Genomic DNA, 24,998 nt, shown 5'->3' on the forward strand with positions numbered 1-24,998 from the left:
GAAACACCACAGATAAACCTAGCCCAAGCTGCCAGTCTGAATACTTGTTCTACCAGAGTACCTGTTGGTGGTGGTGACTCAGGTCACTTTGTCACACACAATTGTCAGCTCATGCTGATCATTTGTTGATAAGCTCTCAGACAAGTAATTGAAGATTTGGTTTCAGAATTTGCTAAAATGTTGTGTATCACACTGAGGGTATTAAAAAAATGGAACAGAAATTCTAGACAGCTGTAATTCCACTCCCAAAGGAGAAGAACTTTGTATATTTTTGACTCACAGAACCAGGAGATGCAGTGCCCAGCTCTTGGCCCATCTCTGGAATGTCCACACAACACTGAGAGACCAGACAGTGTCATGTAACTTGGGATCAGAATAGGCTGGTTCAGTTCAGCTTTATGCCTATTGCTTTCGAAGCTTGATCAGCTCTGGAATGAGTGAATCAGATTTTCTGTGATCCTATTTACAGTTACTTGTTTATAGCATTGTAACTGTTATCTAACTAAGAAGCAGAAGTTCAGAAATGCCAGAGATGCAAACAGTTCCTCTCCATCTGGCATTCTTGAACAGGGAAATAGCAAACACATATGGTCAGGGTGTTCTTTTCTGTCATTCTCAACAATCCTAAATGATAGGTAGCCATGCAAATGAGGCTGTTAATATAAACGACCAACAGTTACTGGAGATGAGTTCACAATTTAATCTGTCACTAAATGGACTTAATTTCCATTATGAGTGAGATTGCCCACCCTGGCAAGCACCTTCATTGGCAAAATCTCAAGATGTCCATGAAGGAGGAACTCGCTGCTGGAATAGCATTTCAGCCAATGCTAGAAGGATTGGGCAGGAATTCTAACTACAAAACACCAGTCTTTGGAGTGAGATTACTCTGACAGTCCATCATCCTGGGTGAGGTGCAAACAACCATGGAGGTTCCTTTTGGTACCTTTTGGAGGTTCTCTTTTGAACATGAAAAGAGAGGAGGTGTTGCACTGCATGAAAGAGTAAAATGCTCGTGGCTTACTGAGACTCTGGGATCCAACTCAAACATTAATGCAGCTGCATTGAACCCCAGAAGTTCCGTGCCCCTCCCAGCTTTCTTCAAAGCCTTCTTAATCCTGACCTTGTTTTTCAGCCTTGTCAATCATCTCAGTACAAAGCCAAAAAACAGCACTGATGGAACACTTGAAAATTCCCTTTAGATCCTTTCTGTTCTTCTGAAATCTCTTTGACACCTATCTCTTAGCTCAAAGGAGCTTGGAGTGGAATTCCTTTTTTCTATAATCCTCAAGCTGGTGGTCACATGTGTATGTATGAGGAGATGCTGATGCACACACTGTGCTGAGGACACAGTTTAAGTGTTCAAATGTCACAACTCCTGTGTGTCACCGTGTGGTGTGTGTCAGGGGCCTTGCACTTCAACGTTGAGGAGATTGGGCAGGGGGTCTTCATCTGATCTAGGGTTGCATTTGTGTATTCCAGGATCTTCTTGATAGAGTGGAAGCTTTTCAACAGCAAAGCCAAAAACTCCTTTCTGAAGAAATGCCCAGTGCTGCAGAACTGCAGGAGCTGCTGGATGTCAGCTTTGACTTTGATGTTGATCTGCCCCAGCTGGCAGAGCTGCGGGTCCGGCTGGAGCAGGCCCGCTGGCTGGAGGATGTGGAGCTGGCTTCCTCAGACCAAAACTCTCTCACTCTGGATGACATGAGACGTCTGATTGACTCAGGGGTTGGACTTGCTCCCTACCCAGCAGTTGAGAAAGCGATGGCAAAACTGCAGGAGCTCCTCACTGTGTCTGAACACTGGGATGACAAAGCCAGAAACCTGATAAAGGCCAGGTAAGTCTGTGGTGCATTTTCTGGTTCCATGAAGTGTTTGCAGTGGGAGTAGTTGGCTTCTAAAGGGGCTCTTTTGCTCATCCAGTTCACATCTTGAAGGCAAAACTCATGGTGTCTAAAAGGGAAAGCAATGGAGCAGGGGGGTGAGTGATTTTATGATTTTAAATGCTGCTGTTGGCTGCAGAGTTTGTGGTGCTCCACTGTCATTGTGCAAATTCTCCTTTGGCCACAAGGAAGGGTTTTAAGACACCTGTTCCTCCCTTTCTACCTTCTTCCCTCCCCCAGTGTAAGACTAAGATTTTATTGTGTGAACTATTGCTAACTTTGAGATTTTTCCAGATTAGTTGGTGCAGGGCAGAAGGCAATAAGCCAGAGCCATCCTTATTAAGAAAAACTTTCTTGCTCACTGTTTTGACCTTCTGATTTAAAAAGAAAAATGGGGGAAAGCACACTTAGAAAGATGACAAACTTGTTTACTCCCTCTGAATTCTGATTTTTAATTTTTTAATTTTTTTCCCAGCCTCATAATTATGAAAGCGTTTGAGTGTTTGTTACACATTAGTAACCATGCTGTCTTAAAGTAACCCCACAGAGCACAAAACTGGAATAATGTTGGATTTAGCCTACAAACTGGAGATGCAGTTGTTTGTGCATTTCTGAAACATTAGAATCAAACTGTGAGATACAAAAAAGCCATCTTCAGGTTTTTTTAAATTTTTAATGTAGAATCACTTAGCTGGTAGTGTTTTAGGGTTCCTTGTGCATTTGAGGATCCAAAGTTCTGTCATTCACAAGCTGGTTAATATTAAATCTCCCTTAAGCCCAAATGTGTGGCTATTTCTGGTAGGAACACAAGGCAAGTAAGAATGCATTTCTCAAGCTGCACCCGCGTCACCCTGACGTGCAGTTTGTCTCTCAGTACCAAACAGAACCTCATTATTTGGTGCAACCCTTGTGTTTTAATAAGCTGGGTGAGCAGGAGAAGCCCAGTTGTGTTGCAGTGTTTCACATTGAGCTGTTTTGTTCCCCCAGGCCCCGGCAGTCACTGAGCAGCCTTGCAGCAGCAGTGAGGGAGATGGAGGAGATCCCCGCGTACCTGCCCAACGGGGCCGCGCTGAAAGACGCCGTGCAGAAGGCCAAAGATTGGCTGCAGGAAGTGGAAGCCCTGCAGGTATGGGAAGGCTTCTTCTGGCTTCTGATGAGGGGGAGTAACCCCTGTGGGGTTAACACCCATGCTCCGTGTGCTCTTGGGCCTTCAGCATCCCACGGGGTGGAGGAATGCTCGGCCTGTAGCTCTTCTTGCCTGGGACACGGTGCAGCTTTGCTCTGCTGAGTGCTGGTGTCATTACCTCTGTTTCTGGGCCTGGTTTATGTTCATTCACCTCAGCAATTAACTTCAATAAAATCTGTAAAGGGTAAATCTAAAGCTAAAAAAATAGTGGACTGTGGAGCTTAACTGTAAGGTCAGTCACCGGTGATGATCCTTGTACCATTCTGCACATTAAACAACAATACAGTCTCTATACTACTGTTATGAAGAACACTTTCTTGTTAAATAATATTAAATGTTTTGCATGCTAATGGAAGTCACTTTGCTAATACACTTTAACCACTGCCCTAACTTAGAGGAATGTGCCTTATTGTCAGAGTGCTTTCACAACACCAGCAAGCTACAGAACATTTGTACTGTAAAAGATTGATCATCATCTTACTGTGTTCCTGTGACACATTGTGGAGCAGGTGACACAGTCAGAGTTCTGCTTGTTGACTCTTGAATAAACAAATCCCCTAAAGTATTTAAAGTCAACAATAACAGCTTTTAATGGTGTTCATTTGGTTGGCTGAACAAATAATTTTCCCCTAGCATCTTGTAAAAAAAAAAAACAACAAAAAACCAACAAAAAAACCCCAAACAACAACAACAACAAAAAAAACCAAAATAAGATTTCCTGATGCAGGAATATTCCTGATCAGATGAGTGTCCTGTTCCTTGTGTTTTCTCTAGTTTTTAATGTGCTGTTCTGGAGCATGCCCCAGGTACTGTACTGTAGGGGGTATCTTGCCATGACCATTTGTAATCTGGCAGGTTGGAGGACGTGTACCTGTACTGGACACACTGGTGGAACTTGTCACAAGGGGTCGATGCATTCCAGTCCATCTGGACTACTTGCCAAGGTTGGAGTCCTTGGTGGCAGAAGTTCAAGCGTGGAAGGAGTGTGCAGTAAACACATTTCTGTGTGAGAACTCCCCTTACTCTCTTCTGGAGGTAAGAGATCTCAGTCTTTGGTCTCCAAGATCACCATTCATTCCCCAGCAAAAGCACATCTGAGTTAAAGCATGAAGCAGCAGTAAATATTAAGTATATTTGCAGAATTATTTTAGGGTTAAATTACTTACTTCAACAACACCATTTTTATTAGATTGACTTAGGCTTTTAATAATAATTTTAAAATTTTTAGCTGCTTAAGATTTAACTACGCTTTCTCTGTTTTTATAATTAGTAGCTGCAGTCTGACATTTTCAAGATGAATATGGGAATAAAGACACTTTTGTGCCACTGAATTCCCTGCAGTGCTCCAGGCTTCAGCTGCTGGGTTCATGCCTCATGCCCCAGCCCAGCCTTGGCCCTGCTCAGGATGAGGCTGTGGGTGCCTTGGCTGTCTCTGGGTCTGTTGCTGCATGTGCCAACACCAGCAATCCCCACACTCCAGTCTGCCCTTAGCCTGTTGTGCTGTCAGCCCTGCTCCTTCTGACAGGACAGTCAGGAGCACTGGGTAGCTCCTGGAATCCTCTGCTGTTTTCCAGGACTTGCAGCTTAAATCATGTGGAGGGAATTGAGTGTATCAGCTGTCTCTATATTACCAGCAATTTAAGTGAAATAGGGAGGTCTTTGGGATCTGTCCATTTTATACAATTGAATTTTTAACCTTTCAGCTCTCCTCATTTTCCAGATATCCTCATTCTTGTCTCCTAAATGTTTGGAAGAAACTGCAGGAATCCTTGTTCTAAGCAGTTGTGGGTGGTTGTGTTAGGGCAGGACAAATGCTTGAACAATGCCAGGGATCAGACTGTTGTTTTTCCCTCAGGTGTTATGTCCCCGCTGTGATATTGGAATGCTGAATCTGAAAAGAAAGCAGAAAAAGTTAAAGGAACCAGTACCAAGTGGAAAGAAGAAAAGCACCAAGCTGGAGACTCTGAGTGACTTAGAAAGAGCACTGTCTGAGAGCAAAGATACTGCCTCTGCGGTACGTGGGTTCAGGGGGGTTGAACCTGAGGTTCTTTTAAGTTCCTTGAATCTTTTGTTTTCTGCCCATTCAGGGGTGCTACCTTCCTCCTTGCTTTGCTGTTCTGCAGGAGGATTTCTAGGACAGCAGTTCACTGTGCTTGCTTCCAACTTTCCAAAATTGCTTTTAGTGGGGAAAAAAAAGTGTTTTCTTTGTGCATGAAGCAACCTTATTATTGAATGTATTATTTGCAGCTGCTACTTAGAGCCTTTATGAAATAGAAACGTATTGCTGTCTTTAATAGCAGCTAATGCTAAAGATTTTTAAAAAAAGAGATCTTGAGCAGATGTAGAAAAGGCAAACACCACAGGCAGGAGTACACCTGAATTTCACATGGTGTTTACAAACCCCAGAGCAAGGAGAAAGGTTGGGATGTGCACCATGTGCAAAGGGGCGATCAGAGATGCATTTGTATTCCTGAAAGACACCCTGATCTGGTTTACAATTACACAGACTGCACATTTGAGAGACTTCTGCACTTGCACCAGAATTTAAGCTGCTTTGATGAAGGCAGTGTTTGTGTAGTACAAAACACGAAGGGTTTGGAACAGAGAGGAAGGGGATTAGGAGATTATTTCTGCAAGGGAATAGGCTGGGTACCTTTGGACCTGATGAGAAAGTGGAAGGAAACTGAAGTCACATCAATACGCATCTTCATGACTGCTTTGCTTCAAACATTCCAAGCCTTTCAAAGGTGTTCAGAGGGGAGCAGCTCCTTAGCAATCCGGAGAATTCCCTGGGATGTTTGAAGCAGTCCCTGGGATTGTGCAGCAGTCAGCCTGTTCCTAACAGTTCCCTTTGGGATTACACCCTTTTTCTGAACTCCCTTTTAGATGGCTACACTCGGGGAAGCCCGGCTGAAGGAGATGGAAGCCTTGCGTTCCCTGCGAGCCGCCAACGAGGGGAAGGTGCTGGCTGGTGAGGAGGACACAGAACTGAAAGTCTGTCTGTGCCAGAAGGAGCCCGCTGCTCCCATGATCCAGTGTGAGCTCTGCAGAGGGTTCTTCCACACCGGCTGTGTCTCCGTGCCCAGCGTTGTGCAGGGGCCCCGTGTGTGGCTCTGCCCGCAGTGTCACCGCTCGGAGAAGCCGCCCCTAGAAAGGATCCTGCCCCTCTTGGCCTCCCTGCAGCGCATCCGCGTGCGCCTGCCCGAGGGGGACGCCCTGAGGTACATGATCGAGAGAACTGTGAACTGGCAGCACAGAGCACAACAGATGTTGTATTCAGGGAATCTAAAACTTATCCAAGACAAAGTTGGCTCAGGATTACTCTACAGCAGATGGCAAGCCACGGCAGGCCAATTGCCAGAGACAAACAAGGTGAGGCTGAGGTGCTGCTGGGTTCCTGGCAGGAATGGGATGGGTCAGGAACACGTCCTGGGGTTTGGGTTCCTGGTCAGGAACACGTCCTGGGGTTTGGGTTCCTGGTCAGGAACACGTCCTGGGGTTTGGGTTCCAGGTCAGGAACACGTCCTGGGGTTTGGGTTCCTGGTCAGGAACACGTCCTGGGGTTTGGGTTCCTGGTCAGGAACACGTCCTGGGGTTTGGGTTCCTGGTCAGGAACACGTCCTGGGGTTTGGGTTCCTGGTGTCTGCAGACACTGGCAAGGCAGATTGAGTTGTGTACAGATAGGGGTTTGGGCTCTGCTGTGATGTTAGTTAGGATGTGTGTGTCCTACACCTTCTGCTGGAGTCCTGGGAACAATTGATCCTAAAAGGGATGTTTGCCTTTCTCCTCCTCCCATGTGACACTGTTAATGACAGAGCTGCTGAAGCTATTGTTTCTAGAGTGCCTGGCATTCAATTAGTCTTTGTTCTCTTCTTACAAATATTTCAATATACTTGAAAGTGTTGAGCATTACTAACAGAGGCACAAACTGGCCGGGGTGTTCCTCTTGGAAGAGGTTATTTTCAACAGGGTATCTTCAGCTGTTACTGCTCCTTCTCCTTATCACTTACAGTAGAACTCACAAGCTGAATATTCTGCTAACACTGAGCCAAGCTACAGCAACTGTTTCAGGTCATGAGGGAGTTTCAGACTTCCTCCAGTAAAGATCTTTCACCAAAAAGTACTGGGGAAGTGAGGAACGGGTCAAATATTTCCTTTTCCTGAGATAATAAATGCAGAAAAAATCTGGAATACAAGGTCTGTTCAGCATAAATCCATTAAACCAAATACCAAAATGAAATACACTCTGCTGCTTTAACTTTTGGATTGAAGCACCTTACTTTTGCTAGACCAACCCTGCTAAATTTAGTCTGTGTGGGTTTTGTTTTCGTGCTTAATTATGTTAAAGTGGGCCATGCATGCTCCAAGAGGTGTTGTAGCTGCTTCTTGGGTAATTCAGCTATACCAAGTTGCCTGTGCTGGCCACAAGTTTTAAATAAGCAAGCCCAATTTTAGAACTTCAGAATATATTTAGAGACCAAAGATAATTTATCTGATAATTTAGGTTTGAAAGTAACTTTTTACTGGACCAACTAGCATAGCTGTAAAAAACCTGGCAAGATTTTGGGCATATAACTGGATGTTTGGGTAGAAATGGAAACAGTAAGCACTGTTCTATTAGGTCAGTGTGGTGGTACTATGAGGTTCCTCAGAGCTTGAAAGCTGTGCAGACATTTTTATGTGGTCTGAAGAGCAAGTCAGTAAAAGCTCATAAATCAAGGTGAGTGTAGAAGAGCTCAGCCAGGTCCTTGTGACCACATTTCCCAAAGCACAAGTCCCTGGGAAGGTCAGTGGGAAAGCATCTGAGCACATGGATCAGGTTGAGGCTCTCACTGTGCCTGAGCTCAGGAGCCTCGCTGGAGACACTGAAAGAGGAGAGGTCAGAGGAGGCCTCCAGAGCCATCACAGCACAGGACTTGGTGGATTTGAGGTGGTGGTTTTGTTTTGTGGGGTTTTTTTGTTTTGCTTTGCTTTTTTCTTTTATGAATCCTGTGTCTCAGCAGTGCTCTTGCATCCTACAACACTTGTGTTTTCCCTGTTATCTGGGGTAATCCAATATGCTCTTCCCCCAGAGGTGCTTGCAGCAGCATCCACTGTTTGGCTGTTTTTCTGAGTTTGGCTTCCTTGGTACCAGCCAAATGTGAATGTGGAGCATTTAGATGAGTTTGAAAAATTAACATGAAAAACACCTGTGAGAATTGATGAGATCCAGATTTTGAAAGGGCCCCAGACACTTGAATAGTGAGGTAAATGGTATCCTGGAAAAAACAACACTTGGTGGTTCTGTACCTGACCTTGGACATGGCTTGAGGAGGTGCTGAGGTGAAGAGCTCCAAGGCAGGGTGGAGTCTCAGGTCAAAGCAGTGAGAAATCACTTGGTTATTGTGAACAAATAAGGAAACTGTAATACTGACCCTGAGTCAATTCCAGAGCTGGAGCCCTCACTTCCCTAAGTCTGGGATTATCCCTGCAGTGACTCTGTGTTGTCTCTGCTCCCCAGGCTTGCTCTCCTCTGGCAGAGTTTGCTGCTGGGTGCACTGGGGCTGCTTTCTGAATACTCCAGAAATAATTCACAGCTAAGAATTCTGGCAATAAAGTTGCTTTTGCCTATTTCCAAGTGTAAGATGAAGGATTTGGGTGTATTAGAATAGTTCACAGGAATACAAGATTTAAGCAGCTGTAAGAGAAACAAGTTTTGATTCTATTGCAGTTATTTGACACTTCAAAACTATGTGTTTAGTGAAAATATCTGTACATTTTGTTTTGTTTTCTAGGTTTCCCAGACTATTGGAGCTATGTCATTCTCCATGCCTCATGACTGGGATAACAGAACCAGATATTTACATTCTCCATTTTCTACAGGACAGCACTGCATCCCACTTCATGGTTTGTAATCTGCACTTTGATTTTTTTTTTTTATTATTTTCCTTTTTTTTTTTTTCCCTGCTAGTTTTTAGTGGAGAAGAGAGGTTGTCCTGCTCAACAGGAGATGTCTGAGGCTCAGAGGAACATGACTGTAGTTCATCTGATTGCTTCTCCATCCCCTCAGCAGCTTTGGAACTTAATGTCCAGCTTTGGCAGGGGGTAAAATTCTCAGCAGTTCACATTTCCCACGTGTGCAGTGAAATGATGGGGTGTAAGAGCTGGCCCCTTCCTCTGGGAAGAACACGTGGCCAGCTCAAACAGGGTGTGGGGAGGGGGCACCATAGAAATTGTAGGAGCTGGGTGGGAGACCATAGGCATGAGTCTGCAGACTGCTTGGAAGGCCCAGGCAGGTTCTGTAAGCTCAGTAGTGGCAGTGGGCAAGGCTCATCCTCTCTGGTTTTCTGCCTCTCTTCTCTTGGCTTCATTTATGGATTCCACTCAGTTTGTTCATCTTACACACTTCATATGCTGTGAGGGGATCAAAACATTTGTCTTGTAGCTTCATAAGCAGGAGAAATTGCAGAGGATGATGGCAATTGCTTATCTTCAAACCAGCAAGCAATGCAAGCCTGGAAGGGTACTGAGCAGGAAATTCTGTGCAAGCCCTTAGCTTTCTTTTTAACCAGGCTGTTGGAAACAAGCAGTGAGGAGGGAACAGATAAGAGTTAATTTATACAACTGCAGATTTCAAGAAGTCTTTCAGTTTTTTGTATGTGCTACCAGGGAAGAATTTTCATTATCTGTGCAGTTCTCATCAGTGCTGCCAATGAAGAATTCCTTTTCTCCTCTCTCCCTGTCTTCCATACCAGTCATTAGCACAGAGCTGGATGAGCTGATGATGGAGGCCCAGCTGCTACAGGTTTCTCTGCCTGAAATACAGGAGCTGTACCAGATCCTATTCACAAAGCAAAGCCCTGTTTTGCCAGCAGAGCAAAGGTCATCCATTGGACCAACAAATGAAAAGGCAAGTGTGGGACACCAGCACTGAGAGGGGGGGCACACTGGAGCAGAGACTCTGCCTGACCCCTGAGGTTTACAAAGAGGTTTATGTGTGTGTCTGTTCTGTCATGAAAAGACATTTTCGTAGATATCAAATATAAGGAGAGTCCACCAGGAGTTGGAGTTGATGATCCTGATGGGTCTCTTCCAACTCAGCAGATTCTATGATTATGTAATTTGTGGCTTAATGCATTTTTGCAGTTTGAATCTGGTTTTAATGGTTACTTTCTTAAAAATATATCCATCCTAAATTTGATGCTCATCCTGTATTCACAAGGCTTTCTGAGAGCTGCCTCTGAAGCAGTGGAGTCAGGCAGTGTCACTGGAGTGTGACCCTCACCTTTGCTCCCCTCACACATCCCCCTTCTGCTGAGAAGGCAATTGTCAGACACTCTGCACTTTAAGTCTGTTTGACTTAAGTCTGTAGGCTATGGAATAACAGGATGATACCTGCTGGCTGCATGAGGCTATGGAATAACAGGATGATACCTGCTGGCTGCATGCTTACAGTTTTGCCAAAATGTCTTCCCAATAGAACGAGTGTTGCCGAGGGAAAAAGGATGGGATGAGTTACATGGAGAGAAAACTAAAGCGGCGTTTTGAGAGAGAGAACTTCTGTGATGAAAAGAGAGCAAGAGTGAAAAAAATGAGAACCCCCAAAAAGAAGAAACTGAAATTTAATCACTCAAAGGATCTCAGCACTAACAAACTGGAGAGAGAACGGGAGAGGCTCTTTGAAATGCAACGTTCCAGTGAGAGCCACTTGCTCCCCTCAGACATGTCCTTCTCTGAGCAGGAGGACTCAGAGGATGAAGATGCCATCTGCCCTGCTGTGAATTGTCTGCAGCCCGAGGGAGATGAGGTCAGTAGAGCCAGAGCCACTGGGGTGGGGTGCACACTGGGATCTGGGAGATGCAACAACCCTGAAACTGTCTGACTGCAGAAATGCTTTTTACAAAGAGGCACTCTGGAACCCAGGGACAGTGTCTGCCACTTCTGGGGCACACAACCATCCTCCCCACCTTATCCCAGAGCAGCCATGCAGCTGGGACTGGGGGGGCAGATGGATGTCACAACATCTGCATGGCATTGGCAGGAGGAGGTGGGGGATGTGCAGACACCATGTTCATCTCTGCTCTTGGTATGAATTAGTGGGCTGCAGCTCTTCTGTGGATGGGGGCAGTGCCTTGGAGCTCTGGAGCTTCCCAGCTGTACTGGGAAGTTTGGAAAAGAAGGATGTCCCCAGGAGCCAGAGAGGGCCATGGTGAAGTTGCCATCCACAAATTTGTCACATGGGATCAGGGTTGTGTGTCCTTCTCTCTGCTTCAGAGGAGCAGGACTGCAGGAGTCCAGAGATCTGCATTGTCCAGCACTAGGCAGCTGTAGAATGGGACATTTTACACTTTTAAATAGAGCAGAAGAGCCAAAAATTGTCCAATGAATGCTGTTTGCTTGGTCCTTCTCTGAACTCCAGTCTGTCTGTTTTTCATTAGGTGGACTGGGTCCAGTGTGATGGGAGCTGCAACCAGTGGTTCCACCAGGTGTGTGTGGGCATCTCTCCAGAAATGGCAGAGAAGGAGGACTACATCTGCATCAGCTGCTCTGGGAAGGACTCTCCATATCGGAAGTAAAACTCCCCATAACCCTTCAGGACTTGATTCAAGAAGGTTTTCAGAGTTTTCCAATAAAGCCACAAGGGGCTGGTTTAAGAACCAGGTTGCAAATGGTGCTACTTCTATCCTTATGGGATCATTTTCCAGAACTCGAAACAATTTTTGACACTTTTGTATTTTCCCTTGATCTGTTTGTGGTTGTTGAGGTTTGAGATGCTGACTGTTTTGCAGGGATTTCCACCAATTTGGAAGCATTTGGAACGTGCACCTTTTATTGTACAGCATTAAATTACCTCTGGGATTTGCCGGCGTATTTAATTCAGCTTGGTTTAGGTGCAAAAGAACCCAAACCCCTGCACCATTAATTTTCCAATAAATCCTCTTTTGAGGAAATCCCTGTTTACTCTGTTAACTCTTTAGTTTTTTTCCACTTTTGGTTTTCGTAGACTAGGTTTATTTATCTGAGCAATAACTTCTATGTCTGGTTTCAGTGACTGGAATGACAATTCTGAACAGCGTGTTGCTTCTAGCATTGGTTGATGTACAGAAAGCAAAATGTTAGATCCTAGTGTCACTGATGGCCCAGTGATGTAGAAGACAGGAAAAAAAAACAAAACAAAAAAAGCTCTGTAAAGTAATTGCCACAGCTGTATTTTGGCTTTCTCCTTTTTTGGGTAGCTTGTATCAAATGTTGCAGTTTATATTGTGGAATAAACCCCTGGTTATGTTATAAAAATTAAATGTTGGTGTTTTTAGAGAGCTTGAAGTGCAGTTTCATTTCCCTCTAGAACAATACTGATTGCACTGATGGGTTCTCTTATTCAAGAGAAATTAACCTTTAAAATAAGAAATGCAAAAGCCATTGTATTTTCTTACCTTACTCATCTATTCAGGTTTGAAAGGTGAAGGCAGATCAAAATGTTATTCACACCAAAAAGAAAAAAAAAAAAAAAAGACTTTTCCAATGCTTTTCCAAAACTGAAATTGTTTGCAGGTTGGGTGAACAAAAGCTTCCAGATTTGCAGGAGAAGCTGCTGCTGGGCTCTTGGTGTGATGAGGGCTCAGCCCAACCAGCCACCAAGGGAGACAAAAATGTGTGGAGCAAAAAAAAAAAAAAAAGAGCCTGCCAAGGATCTCCTATCAACTGCTTCTGTCAAACAGGAAAACAACCCAGTCCAACCCTGTCCTTCCCTTCCCTGGCACCTTCGGGGTGATGGGCAGTGCTGAGACCATCTCTTTTGGTACACGTTCAGGACTTAAAATTGAGTTCCAGATACAGAAAGGATGTGTTATTTAGGGATAACACAGTCACTGATGTTTTGTGTACAGTTGAAGTTGGTCTATATGTCAGTTGGTCTAAACATGTCAGTCTCTAAAGGCGTAACAAAAAGAGCATCAATAAAAATAAAAGCTGTATCTGGAAGAGGAAATAAAGCAGTCACAGTAGATGAAGAGCACTGCAGGTTCAACACAGCTTCTATTTGAGACAGACAAAAACAGGATCATGGGTTCCAGTAGAAAGAACTTGGGCAGAAGCAACAAAAAAAAATTCCAAGCATTGAGAAGAAGGTTTGCTGAAAGGTGATTGAAAAGTGATATGCCCTAAGTTAAGAGGCACAGCTTCATGAACTTACCTTACGTACCTCAGTTTTTTATGTTCTGAAATACTTGTTAATCCTACAACTTAATATTTTTAAAGGTATTCGGTAATCTGTTCACAATATTGGACCAGATTTTATACGTGTGTGCTCTCCGCCTCTGTGTGAGCTGGGCATCTAAAATATGTAAATACTTTATAAAAAGTCGCAGCAACAGGAGCTTCCTTTCCGTGGAACAGGCAGTGGGCTTAAAGAGAATCTTCCTCAGCCGGGGTTTGTTGAGGACAAAACCAGGAGAGTTCTGACCAGGTGTGGGCGGCTCTGTTTCTGTTGGACTTGGGGGGTTCCATGTTCTTCTTGTTGCCTGTAGTTAAATTTAAACCTGGGGGGGTCAGGTCAGGCAGGTACCGTGCCCCTGGCTCATGCCCTGAAGCTGGGGCTGGGTCTCTTCCTTGTGCTGGCCCCAATTTCTTTTTGGAGGATTTTTTGCTGCTCGCGGGGCTCCTGTGGCTTTGGTCTCATCTTTTTGTGGGTTCTTCCTTAGCACAGCTCTGGAGGGGAGCTCGCAGGCCTGGGGGCGGTGCCCCTGAGCTGAAACAAGCAGTTTCAAGTGTTTCAGTAGCAATAGAAACAAGCAGAGCGCCGGCCCCTTTCCCCCCCGTTCCCTCCCGGGGCTCTGCCGCCATTTTCTTCTCTCCTCACAGCCCCTGAGCCCGCCGAGCCGCTAGGGGGCACTGTGAGCGGAGCTTTCCCCGCCCTGGCGCGTGCGTGCGTGCGTGCGTGCCGGCGTTTGGCGCGCGCGGTGTCGGAGCGCGGGGGGGGCGGGGGCCATGGCGGGCGCGGCGGGGGGGGGCGGCGGTGCCGGTGCCGGAGCGGGGCCCGTGGCACAGGGACTGAAGGAAGCGCTGGTGGAGACCTTGACCGGGATCCTGTGCCCGGTGCAGGCGGTGCGCGCCGCCGCCGAGGAGCAGGTGAAGGTGCTGGAGGTGACGGAGGGTGAGTGAGGGCCGCGCCGCGCTGAGGGCAACGGAACCGGCGAGGGGAGGGTGGCGGTGCCCGGGGTGTGGGGGGGGGGACCGGCCGGCGCCTTCCCGGAGCTTTTCCCGTTACCCGTGCCTCGTGGCCACCCCTTGGCCTCGGCCAAAACTTCGGCTGCAGCGCTCGGGCCGGCGGGGAGCGGGCGGCGGCTGCTCCGTGTGCCTTGGGCAGCCCCTGCCCCCCCTCAGCCCTCGGGCTCCCGGCTCAGGGCTGCAGCGGAGCTCTCCGGGGGAAGCGGCAGCAGCGGGGGCTGCTCAAGGCACCGCTTCCGCCAGAGGGGCCCGGCCCGGGGTCACTGCTGCGGGGGGGGTGCGGCTGCAGGCGGCTCCTTCGGGCACCCCGGAGCCGTCCCCGGGGCTTCTCACACGGTGCTGCGGGGGAACCTTCCCGCCCCGCTTGTCCGCAGCCCCCGGCCCGTCCCAACGCTGCCCCCCTGCCCCTGGGGACGTGCCCGGGGGACATCTCGGTGTGGCCAGGGCTCGGCTCTACCTCGGGGCTGCGGTCTGGGGGGCTGAGGGCACTGAGCGGGATGGCAGCGGGACTGTGGCTCTGAGAACACAAAGAGCAAACGCTTCAAGTTCAAGCAGTGCCTTTGATTATTCCATTGCTCATCTCATCTCCCCTTTTTTGTGAGGGTGCTAAGCTGCTTCATGCACTTGCTGCTTCTCCTGAGTGCAAACTATGCTTAAAAATATTGATGAGAAGCTTTTCTTTCACTTCAGCTTAGATTTTATGACCCATCCCAAAGAACTGGAATCTGTAGCAGCCAGGGGCAGATTTGCAGCTGGTCCCTTGTCCCCAAGTTGTGCCTCTGGCCCGGCAGCTTGATGGGTTGATTGTTTATGGACCCTCCTAGGAATTTTGCCTTACATTTGCCTGATTGTGCCACTTTGAAAATGTTTTGTGCTGTGTTTTAAAATCTTTCTGCTCCTGAACTTCAGCTCATAAATATTAAAGGAAGCTTAAGGTGAAGAGAAGAAAGGTGGAAGGGTGTGACTGGGTCAAGTATAGTGTTGTGGTGAGGTTACTCTGGGAATGAGATTGGGGATTGAAGGGGAGGCAAAAAATCTGCTGTTGGAGGTTTTAATGAGTGATTTGATGGCACTGATGCAGTAGCCTAGAGGTGCTGTGAGGTTAATGCACCCATAGAGCCTTTGCCTTGCAAAGCTACTGCAGTCATCATGCTCTTCACAGGCAACTTTCCCCCCCCAGAACTTTGAATCTTATCACAAGAAATGAAATCAAGTTTGTGTAACAGTTTGGGTAACAAATTTCTAGGAAAAAAGGAAGCTTTTAAGGTCTCTACGTGGTGGATGCCCGTGAAGGTCCCTTGAGAGCCCAGGGATGCAGCAGGATTACATTTTGTGGATAATCTTAAGGGCAAAAGGAATTGAGTCATCTGCACTTCATTTTTCCACTGTTTTACATCTCCCAAAGTCACCCTGTCCTCCTCTGCAGTTGCAGTCCCAGGGTCTGTTGCAGGATCTGTACCCATAACCTGGAGGAGGCCACAGGTTACAGGGACCTGAGAGGAACCTCCTGAGGTTCAGCAAGAACAGACACCAAGTTCTACACCTGGGACAGGACACCCTGTGGGTCAGGCACTGCCTGGCTGGGGGGGCAGCTTTGTAGCAAAGGGCCTGGAAATCCTGGTGACCCCTGAGCTGACCAGGGCCAGCAGTGTGTCCCGAGGGGCCCTGGGGGTCCCTTTCAGCCCAAGTTCCTTTATGGTGCTCTTACTGAAAACCAGTCCACTGGGAAATGTCCTCAGCAGTGGTGTTGCTGCAGCCTGGGGTGCAGGGCAGGTGCTGGGTCATGGGAACTGGGTTTCTGATGCATTTGTGAGATCTGCAAACAGTGGTGTTTTAATTTGGGATGTCAGTAGCCGAGGGGCAGTGGATTCACCCGGGCTGGCTGCAGCCCCTGAGGGCAGAGGGCAACAAAAAGGTGTCTGTAGCAGCTCCTGACCCAGCTCTGCATGGATGGGCTGAGCTGGAATCAGTGCTGGCCCACTTCAAGGAGGTGGGGTGTGAAGTGTGGTAATTCAGTAGAAAGTCCTGCTTGTTTATTCTTCCCTGATTCCTTTTTTTTTGTTTGTTTGGCCCAGCCTAATTTCTCAAAAAAGTTACAGGTGGAGAGGTGGTAGGTTATGCAGTAGATGGAGCTTGGTTGTGGAGGAGGAGAGTTGCAGAGTAGGATTTAATTAATACTGAGGTTAATGGAGAGAAGCAGAGCTGGTAGGAAATGTGTTTGCTAAAAGCTTCTAATATTTTGGTTTTATAGAATTTATCGTGGGAAGAAGTCTTGTTGTTTCTGGAACTGCAAGTCTACAAAAGTGGTGGAAGCACTTGGGAAGAGAGACATTTGAACTGCAGTTACCCATGAGAAAGATAGAAAGTTCCCAGCCAACTGGGGAAAAAAAAAGATAATAAACCAATTCTTTGAGAAAAGAGGAGGCAGTGAGCTATGTAGGGATCAGTGTAATTCCAGTCTCTGGAAGAGTTCTTGGACCAGCTCATTAAACAGCTTGCCAGTGTCTCTAGCACAGTAGGATAAATAGATGCTGCACAGCTAATACTGTTTTATATGATCTGTTCTTGATAAACCCATCTGATCTTTGTTTGATGGCTTATTGCTTAAACAAGCAAATGCTGGGTGTGAATGATCTGAGTTCAGTAGGATGCTGGATATGCATTTGCCACAACAGTTGTTTGTCAGTTAAGAACAAAGAAATCTGCACTATTATTAATGCTGAAAACCTTTGTGTGCAGTTGTGATTGGTGGCTTCTTGTCAAACCCAGGGGGGTTTGGGACAGCTCGTGGTCACTGCAGTAGTGAGTACACCTCTGGTTTACCAACCATGGCACTGCAGGCTGTTTGGAGAGCACAATTAAACAGATGTTGGAAAATTGAAGAGATGGCCTAAAATAATTGAAAGAAAATATTGTAAATCAAGTACTGTATGTAATGGGAAAGAGTGAAATGCATCTATGCTAACAGATTGAAGTGCTGCAAAATAGAATCCTGGTAGTGAGTTGCAGCTGTGTGAAGCCATTGGGTTTATTCTGTCTGCTTAATTCATTTAGAGCCTTTAAAAACGTGACTGAAATAGTGTGCCCTATTCAAGTCTGGAATGTTTCAGGCTGCTAGAAGAATAATCACTGCTTCAGTTAAGAGGAGTATTATGTTAAGTACATCTCAGAGGGTGGCTCTTGCAGCTAGGATGAGGGCTTTTTTCCTTTATTTTAAAATGCATGATCTGTCAAGAAGGGTTGAAGGAACTGGGCATGTTCAGTGCAGCCATGGTAAAGTGAGAGGCAATTACCTCCCAAGACAGAAAAGCCTTTTATGATTGAGGTGGATAATAGGAGAAGCTCAGATAACCACATTTGTGAAGCACTCAAATATGCTGTTCAGGGAAGAGGCAGAACTCTGTCAGAAGAATTTTCAGTACCTTCTTGACAGGGATGCTGTAAGCACATTTATGCTGTCTGTGCCAGCAGAACCTCAGGGCATACCTTCTGCTCCTCAACTGCTGCAACTAAAACCTCACAAACATGTTTCTTAAGCAGAGCAGTGAAATTAAATGAAGCAGTTAGTACAGTTTCCAGTTGCCCAGAGCTTAAAGCAAATTTATCAAGACATATGGATTTACTATACCAGAACAGCTGTTTTTCCTGTTTTTTATTTCCTATGCTCAGTCATCAACAGAATTGATACAAGCAATTTATTTTGCCTTTGTTACAGGACTTGGTTGGCAACTAAAAGACTCTCTTGCCTTTTCTGGACAAATTTCTTGCTGGAGAAGGTCCCCAGTCACCCAGTCTGAGTGATGGTCTGGGCAGTTCCTGGTGGCAGTGTGCTCAGGGTTTGCTTGGGAAGATGTTGGTGTGTTCAGGGCTGTCCTGGAGTGTGGTTTGGGGCAGCTGAAGTGATTCCAATCACTCTCTGGATGAGCCCAGCTTGTGCAAACAGGGGCTGCTGGCTGACAGTCCCATCCTGGGTATTACCCATGTATCCACCTCCTGTAGGAACTTGACTAATACTGTTACATGGCAGATAAGATATTGTATAATTTGCTTGTTATTAACTTGCATCGAACAATGTTTTACCCAGGAGAGAAAGAAATTAAGATGCTGAGAAAACAGCTGAAGTTTGTGCATAGAGCACAAGGGAGAATTAATGGTCGTGATTCATTTGAGTAGCTATACTTTGGAATTGTCCTCCTGCCCACATATGAGTCACTGAACTGGTATGATGTCTTTTTCCAAAATCCTGATGGGTTTTGCTATGTGGGAATAAAAGTTATGATACCAATGTTTTTGTTTTTTTTTTTAATTGCAGAATTTGGTGTTCATTTAGCAGAACTGACTGTGGATCCCCAGGGAGCTCTGGCCATCCGTCAGGTGAGTTCACCTGTAGCTGCTGAAAGAATTTTGAAGGTAGTTTCCTTGGCTTTTAAAATATTCTCTCATGTTTCTAGGTGAAAAATTGGAGGTAGCTTTCCATTACTGCTTTCCCTTTTCTTTTTATTTCTCTAGAGTCATTACTTGCTCTGTCAGCATAATTCAGGTGTTATGCACTTGCTGGTTGTGCTTTCTGGACTTAATGAACCTGGTGCTGAGACAGTTCAACTTACCAGATGGATGGTTGGCATCAGCAAGCAGAAGTGTGGCTTGGCTTTGCAGCAGCTTTTTCTGTAGCTGTTTCCCCCCTTGAAAAAGAAATTTAGGTTCTGTATTTCTTTAGTTGCTGCGTGACCCATATCTTGTGCCTTTTTAGAGATAAGGAAATGAAGCTTCTGCCTTATGTCAGTGCTGGTGGCTCAGTGAAGAGCCATCAGTTCATCTCTTTGCTGCAGTAGCTTTGTTTTTGTCTGCTTCACAGATTTTGCATTTTTGGCAATCCCAGCCACCTTGCACCCTTCTAAAAGCAGAATGGTGGGATGGGAGACTGAGCAAACAGGCCAGGGGTGCTGCTTGCTGTGGCTGCAAGATTTATTACTGATCTTGTCCTCTCTTCTAACACAGCTGGCATCTGTCATTTTGAAGCAGTATGTGGAAACTCACTGGTGTTCTCAGTCAGAGAAGTTTAGACCTCCAGAGACCACAGAAAGGGTAAGATTTGGTTTCATGTTGTCTATGTTGAGGCAATTTGTCCAACAAGAGCATCAGTTTTGTAGATGTTTAAAAAAGTGTCAGTGCCCTTGTGGTGTGAAGATTAATGGCTTCAGTTGAGGTTTTCTGCTGTTTTCTACTTTGAAAATCTGTTTTCAGTTGCTTTCAGGAGCTTTCTGTAGTAAAAGTTCAGCTGTAATGCTTCTGCTGCACTAAGAGCAAGACTGTAAGAAAGCTGCTTTCTGTGTTTTACAAATACTGGTTTTGACAGTCCTTTTCCAAAGATTTGCTAAAATTTAAAGGCCACCTTACTATGACAAATTTCAATTTAAAGGATTGCTGAGTTTCTTTCCATATCTGTTCAATGGGCTTATCTAAGAGCTGAAATGACCAGAGATTCCAGCCCTTTGCTGTTTTGGTTGTTGACTGGACCATCTTTCACATCTAGGGTACAGTTTGTCCCATCCAGAGAGAGTTGCTGGGAATGGACCTCATGAATTAAGCCTCAGAAGTACTGTTTGGTTTTTTCTGGTGCCTTCAGTTCTCTTTTACTAAAATCTTCCAAAAAAAGCAAGCTCAGCCCCTGACACTGGAGCTGGGATTTATCCTCTCCAGCTCTGGCTGTCTTCCATGTAGATATCTGTATCCTAACTGCAGCTGTGAGCTGCTGACTCTGCTCAGCTGGGTGCTCTGGGTGAGAGCAGTGCTGCCTGCCAGCCCTCCAGAAAAAAATGGACAGGTCTAAGCTGTGAGTTTTCATTTGGTGAAACCAGTGCTGAATCCATACCAGGGTACAGTCGTAGGTATGAGGATTTTTTTAAAATTGAATTGTTTTCTAACTGGGGGTCCATTTTGCTCCGTGCTGCTGTTCTCTGCAGGCCAAGGTTGCTATCAGGGAGCTCCTGCCCAGTGGGCTCAGGGAATCCATCAGCAAGGTGCGCTCCAGCGTCGCTTACGCCGTTTCAGCCATCGCCCACTGGGACTGGCCCGAGGCCTGGCCTGAGCTTTTCAACCTCTTGATGGAGATGCTGGTTAGTGGAGATGTGAATGCAGTGCATGGAGCCATGAGAGTGCTCACAGGTATGGGGGTGTGACAGCCTGGGCAGGGCCTGATGTGCAGGGAGCAGTTTAGGCTTTTTCTTACCTTAGTATCTTAGCAGTGCCATTGAACTGCGCTCTCAGGAGGTGTCAGGAGGGCTGAGGAAGAAGGTTCTGTGCTGCAGGGGATAGCTCAGAAGGAATTTCCACTGCAATACCCAGTTTTCCAGATACCTGCAGATTTTAGCGTGATATTTTCCTGTTTGCCTTCATGCATTGCCATGGGTGGGCCAGGTGACACTGGTCCAGTCAAGTAGGAATCAGTGTTTCCAATATGTTGTTAGTGTTGGCCAAAGATTCTGCTGTTGCTGTGCCTACAAATTTGCTTTCTTAGAAGAGCTTCCCTTCTTTTTCCATGTTCTAGAGTTTACACGAGAAGTGACAGACACACAGATGCCACTTGTTGCTCCTGTTATTCTTCCAGAGATGTACAAAATTTTCACAATGGCAGAGGTATGCTCTTCACTACTAAGCTGGTACTGAATGACTCCAGTGGGAATGTTCTGGAGATGGTTTAATGGTTAAAATGTGCTGTACTAGGACTTAAAGAATTTTCTGGATGATATTATAGTTGGGGGCAGTTAATGTTTGAGCAGAAATAACAAAACAGGAGAATCAAATTAATGCAAAAAAATAAATACAGCTGAAAGAAAATGAAAAGAAATAAGGGTACTTTGTGTCCCTGATCTGTTATTTAAACTCCTCTCCAGGTGTATGGCATTCGCACAAGGTCACGTGCAGTGGAAATATTCACCACGTGTGCACACATGATCTGTAACATGGAGGAGCTGGAAAAGGTAAGAGGCTGACCCTACAACATACATTCAATTCAAGCTGAACAAGGTTCTAAATAATTGTTAATATGGAAATGAAACGTTGGAGAATTATGTACTCTGTCACCTGTAATTCTGGGGAAGAAGTTGTAATTTAATTAGCACTTGCCAAGGGGCAGCTCCCTCCTTCACATGCTTGCCCTGATGCTCTGGGCTTGGTTTTCATAATTCAGTTTAACTTGTGAGGTATCAATGTATGTACTTGTAACAGTTCAGAGAAAGGGGAGTCACTGGGGATGAGAAGATCTGTCATCTCCTTGTTTGGAAGTCCCTGACACAGCTTCCAGTCTCCAGATGATCCATGTGTCCTGGGAAACTGCAGGGCCTTGGCTCTCTGGGCAGTTTTCTGTCCCCTGGGCAAGGTCCTGGATCAGGTGCTTTGTCATGTTACCCGTTTGTTTCTGAAGTGCTGTTAGAAACAAACCAAAGAAGGTTTTAGAAGAATATCTGTTAAGAGGGAAACACTGTGCAGTTAAGCAGCTTTATACCCATGGGTCTCCTTCCTGGCTCTGAGTACATCTGTGTTTTACGTGGTGGGTTTCCCAGTACTCCCCAGGCAATAAATTGTTCTTGAAGATAGGGAAGGGTGATTCTCAGTCTAGTGCCTGGACATCTCTGAGTGGCTATTTCTGCCATTTTCTCTCTGCTTACACAGGGAGCAGTTCAGAGCAGATACTTAGGGAAGCTCTGATAATGCAACTGTATCTCTACTGCACTAACAAGGTTATTTCTGCAATAACATCATGCAGCTGGTACTGATATCCAAAAGACAACAGTAGCTTCCCACTGTCTTATTCTGAAGGAGGGCTGAAAGGGTCCTTTACATTGTATATAAATTTTTTCTATTGAAATTTTACTTTCTATTGAAATTTTACTTTCTGTTGAAATTTTTACTCTAAAAAAAAGGCAATCTTTTTATAAATTGCTGGTATTTTGTAGTTGATTTAAAAATACAACATTGCTATCTTAGCTATGGAGTTACTGAGGAATATTCTCAATTAAGTTACAAAGTTTTTCTTGTCCAATATTACTTGCTTTGCTTATGAAGTGGTTTGCCATCTGGGAAAATACTTACTGCCTTTTCCTAGGAAGAATCATCACAGCAATCTTCAGGCCAGCTGTTGATCTCAGCTCAGAAAGAGCTTGTTTGGTCTGGGGGAGGGTGGCTCAGGAAGGAGATAAATGTCCCCTGCAGGGCTGGGTGTGATTGCTGCTGTGGATGTTGTCACCTCAGGCTCCTTTTAGCCAGGGGCATCTGGGTGATGGGGTGCAGGGAATGATTCATCTCATCAATGGAAGTGCCTCTTTAGGAGGATGTGCACTGCTCCTGACATTCTCTGGACTGGATTGTCTGGATCTCTAGAGGCTGAAGTAATTATCTGGGATGTCAGTGTGTGTTTTGTAGCAGTCTGTGCTATGCAATTTGGAAGGGTGGGATTCAGCTGAGCTGAGCTCCCAGCAGAAGAGAGCCAAAGTGATGTCTCAAACAGGTATTTCTTATGACAGTGTTCTGCAGTTGCCTGGAGTCCCTCTTCTGTTTTGTAGCAGAAAAGTGCAATTTCCCAATTTCCACTGCTTCTTGTTCTTTCGTTGTCAGACACAGGGGTTCTGTCTCTAATATTCACCTCTGCTTGCATTGATTTCAACCAGGGTGCAGCCAAAGTCCTGATTTTTCCTGTGGTGCAGCAGTTCACAGAAGCCTTTGTTCAGGCCCTGCAGATGCCTGATGGACCCACATCAGACAGTGGGTTTAAGATGGAGGTCTTAAAGGTAAGTCACTTAAAACTGAATAAATTAAGAAGGAATTGAATACCAATGCACTGTCATATGTGCTAGAAAACAGAGAAACTTGAGTCCATGTCACCTCTCCTTAGAGTGTTGTGTTATGAAGTTTTTTGGCTCCCAGCACCATACAAAATAACTTCTGGAATAACTTCTGCCTGTGCTGAAGATACCTGTGATGAAACCCACAGGGATCTGTCCATAAAATGATCCACAGGGGTCTGTCCACAGGACCATCCCTCATTGTCAGTTGCTGATCCAAGGCATCTTGTTTGGATGCCAAACTTGCTAGTTAAATATCTGTCTTTTCTAAAGGTGCTGTAGAACTCTGCTGCAGTGAAGTTTTAAAAGCTTGTTATGTGCTGGTGCTTTTCTAGAACTCTCCAGCTCTTTAAAACTAAATTATCTCTGCAAAAGAGAGGTGGAAATTCTTTGTATTCTCGCAGTTGCCCAGAGAAAAACAATTGGATCACAGAGCTCTCTCTGGGTAGCTGTGTGTGGGTGCAAGAGTGGGAGTGCAGGTCTGGGGATCCCTTCAGCAGCTGGGACAGCACTGCAGTTGTAGGGTGTGCTGCCTGCAGCTTGGGGGAGAAAAGAAGAGCTCAGAAGCATAAGCTGCAGAATCAAATCTAGATCTTTTGTTTACTTGTGTGCTGTGGTAAGCAAGGTCACAGTGTTTGGGTCATGTTCCTGAGGCCCATTCTGCCACGTTCCCTGAAGAAAACAGTGAGGAAGAGTTCTTGAAAACAAGCATCAGGAGTTTTTCATAATGACCAGCTGTGCACTGGAGCCAGGAAAATAAATGCTGGGAGGTGCAGGAGGATGCTATCACATTAAGCAAATCAGCAGCTCCAAAGTTCTGTGTTGCACAACTTGTTTTCTCAGTCCTGTTGAAGGCAGCAGTGCTCTGGTTCTGACACTTCTCAGTAAAGGTCTGAAGGTCTCCTACACTGGAAACATCAGGAGTGTGTTCCTTGCTGTGCAGCACCAAGTGGAAGGGAGTTTGGGGAAAGATGTTGGCAGGTTTTGTTAGGAGAGTGTCTCTGGCAGATTTTTTTCCTTACTGTTGGCTGCACTGGGATTCCTGGGATGGTAATAAAGAGGAATGCTAACATGAAGGGGATACTCTGCAGGATAATCTCAGTTTGAACAGGATGCAGCTCAAGAATGTCTGAATCTCTGATTCCAAATCCATACATTTGGATACATAGTGAGTAGAAGTTTTCAGCCTACATGGAAAGCAGCTGGAACCAATAGTTGCACTCTGACCATAGACAACCACTGTTCTCCTTACATTCAAAAATTCTGCACCTTTAATAACTTCCTTGTTATTTATGTAACAGTGCTTACTGGAATTGGAGCTGTTTGTACTTTTACCTCTGCACTGATACACAGCAGTGACCTCCAGAAAGTTGGGACAGGCTGGAAAAGTGGTTAAGGAGGTGTCATCATGTCCTTGTTCTGTTCCCTAACTGTGAGTTGGCTCCTGCTCTTGGGCACTGTTAGGCAGGTAGAGGATTTGGGTCTGAATACACTCCTGTATGTTGGGTAGCACTAATGGAAGCAGAAAATCAGTATGGATTTAAACACTAAATTCAAGAGATCTGCTGCTGACAAGTGGTTGGTAGGAGGCTTTTTGTGAAGAGGGGAGTATTCTGGCTGTTGACTGAGGGCAATTCATTTTGTCACTTAGAGTTTCTAAGTTGATGATACCAATTTTCTAAGAGGAGAGAGATTCATGTGAAAGAGCCATGAATTGCCTTTCCTTCCAGAAAAGTGAATTTTATAGTCATTGTAATGCAGAAATAAGAGATCTCAAGGGATTAGTTTAGCCAGCTCCACAGATGAGATCATTACAGGAACCTCTGGAAATGCTGATGCAAGAGAGGAGAGAATTGAGTCTTTTTTTAATAGTACATTTGCAAT

The 24,998-nt window shown here is 45.6% G+C and overlaps 2 protein-coding genes across 3 annotated transcripts in view; both read left to right on the forward strand.

The window, feature by feature from the left end:
• Positions 1-12,365, forward strand: part of KDM5B (lysine demethylase 5B) — a 42,214-nt gene extending 29,849 nt beyond the window's left edge. The window contains exons 19-27 of the mRNA XM_071768545.1: positions 1,483-1,838; positions 2,871-3,009; positions 3,925-4,104; positions 4,925-5,083; positions 5,956-6,441; positions 8,844-8,955; positions 9,804-9,958; positions 10,529-10,855; positions 11,487-12,365. Of these exons, the coding sequence (XP_071624646.1) occupies positions 1,483-1,838; positions 2,871-3,009; positions 3,925-4,104; positions 4,925-5,083; positions 5,956-6,441; positions 8,844-8,955; positions 9,804-9,958; positions 10,529-10,855; positions 11,487-11,624 (2,052 nt within the window). The 3' untranslated portion in view covers positions 11,625-12,365. The remainder of the gene's footprint in view (positions 1-1,482; positions 1,839-2,870; positions 3,010-3,924; positions 4,105-4,924; positions 5,084-5,955; positions 6,442-8,843; positions 8,956-9,803; positions 9,959-10,528; positions 10,856-11,486) is intronic.
• Positions 12,366-14,004: 1,639 nt separating this feature from the next.
• Positions 14,005-24,998, forward strand: part of IPO9 (importin 9) — a 29,046-nt gene continuing 18,052 nt past the window's right edge. Inside the window, exons 1-7 of one of the 2 annotated variants that reach the window (XM_071768173.1) lie at positions 14,005-14,200; positions 18,587-18,648; positions 19,273-19,359; positions 20,238-20,439; positions 20,822-20,910; positions 21,168-21,254; positions 22,941-23,060. In XM_071768173.1, coding sequence (XP_071624274.1) covers positions 14,035-14,200; positions 18,587-18,648; positions 19,273-19,359; positions 20,238-20,439; positions 20,822-20,910; positions 21,168-21,254; positions 22,941-23,060 — 813 coding nt within the window. In that variant the 5' untranslated portion in view covers positions 14,005-14,034. The remainder of the gene's footprint in view (positions 14,201-18,586; positions 18,649-19,272; positions 19,360-20,237; positions 20,440-20,821; positions 20,911-21,167; positions 21,255-22,940; positions 23,061-24,998) is intronic. The other variant, XM_071768172.1, reaches the window with a different exon arrangement.

This window comes from Heliangelus exortis, chromosome 25, assembly GCF_036169615.1.
Source record: "Heliangelus exortis chromosome 25, bHelExo1.hap1, whole genome shotgun sequence".
NCBI classification, from domain to species: Eukaryota; Metazoa; Chordata; class Aves; order Apodiformes; family Trochilidae; genus Heliangelus; species Heliangelus exortis.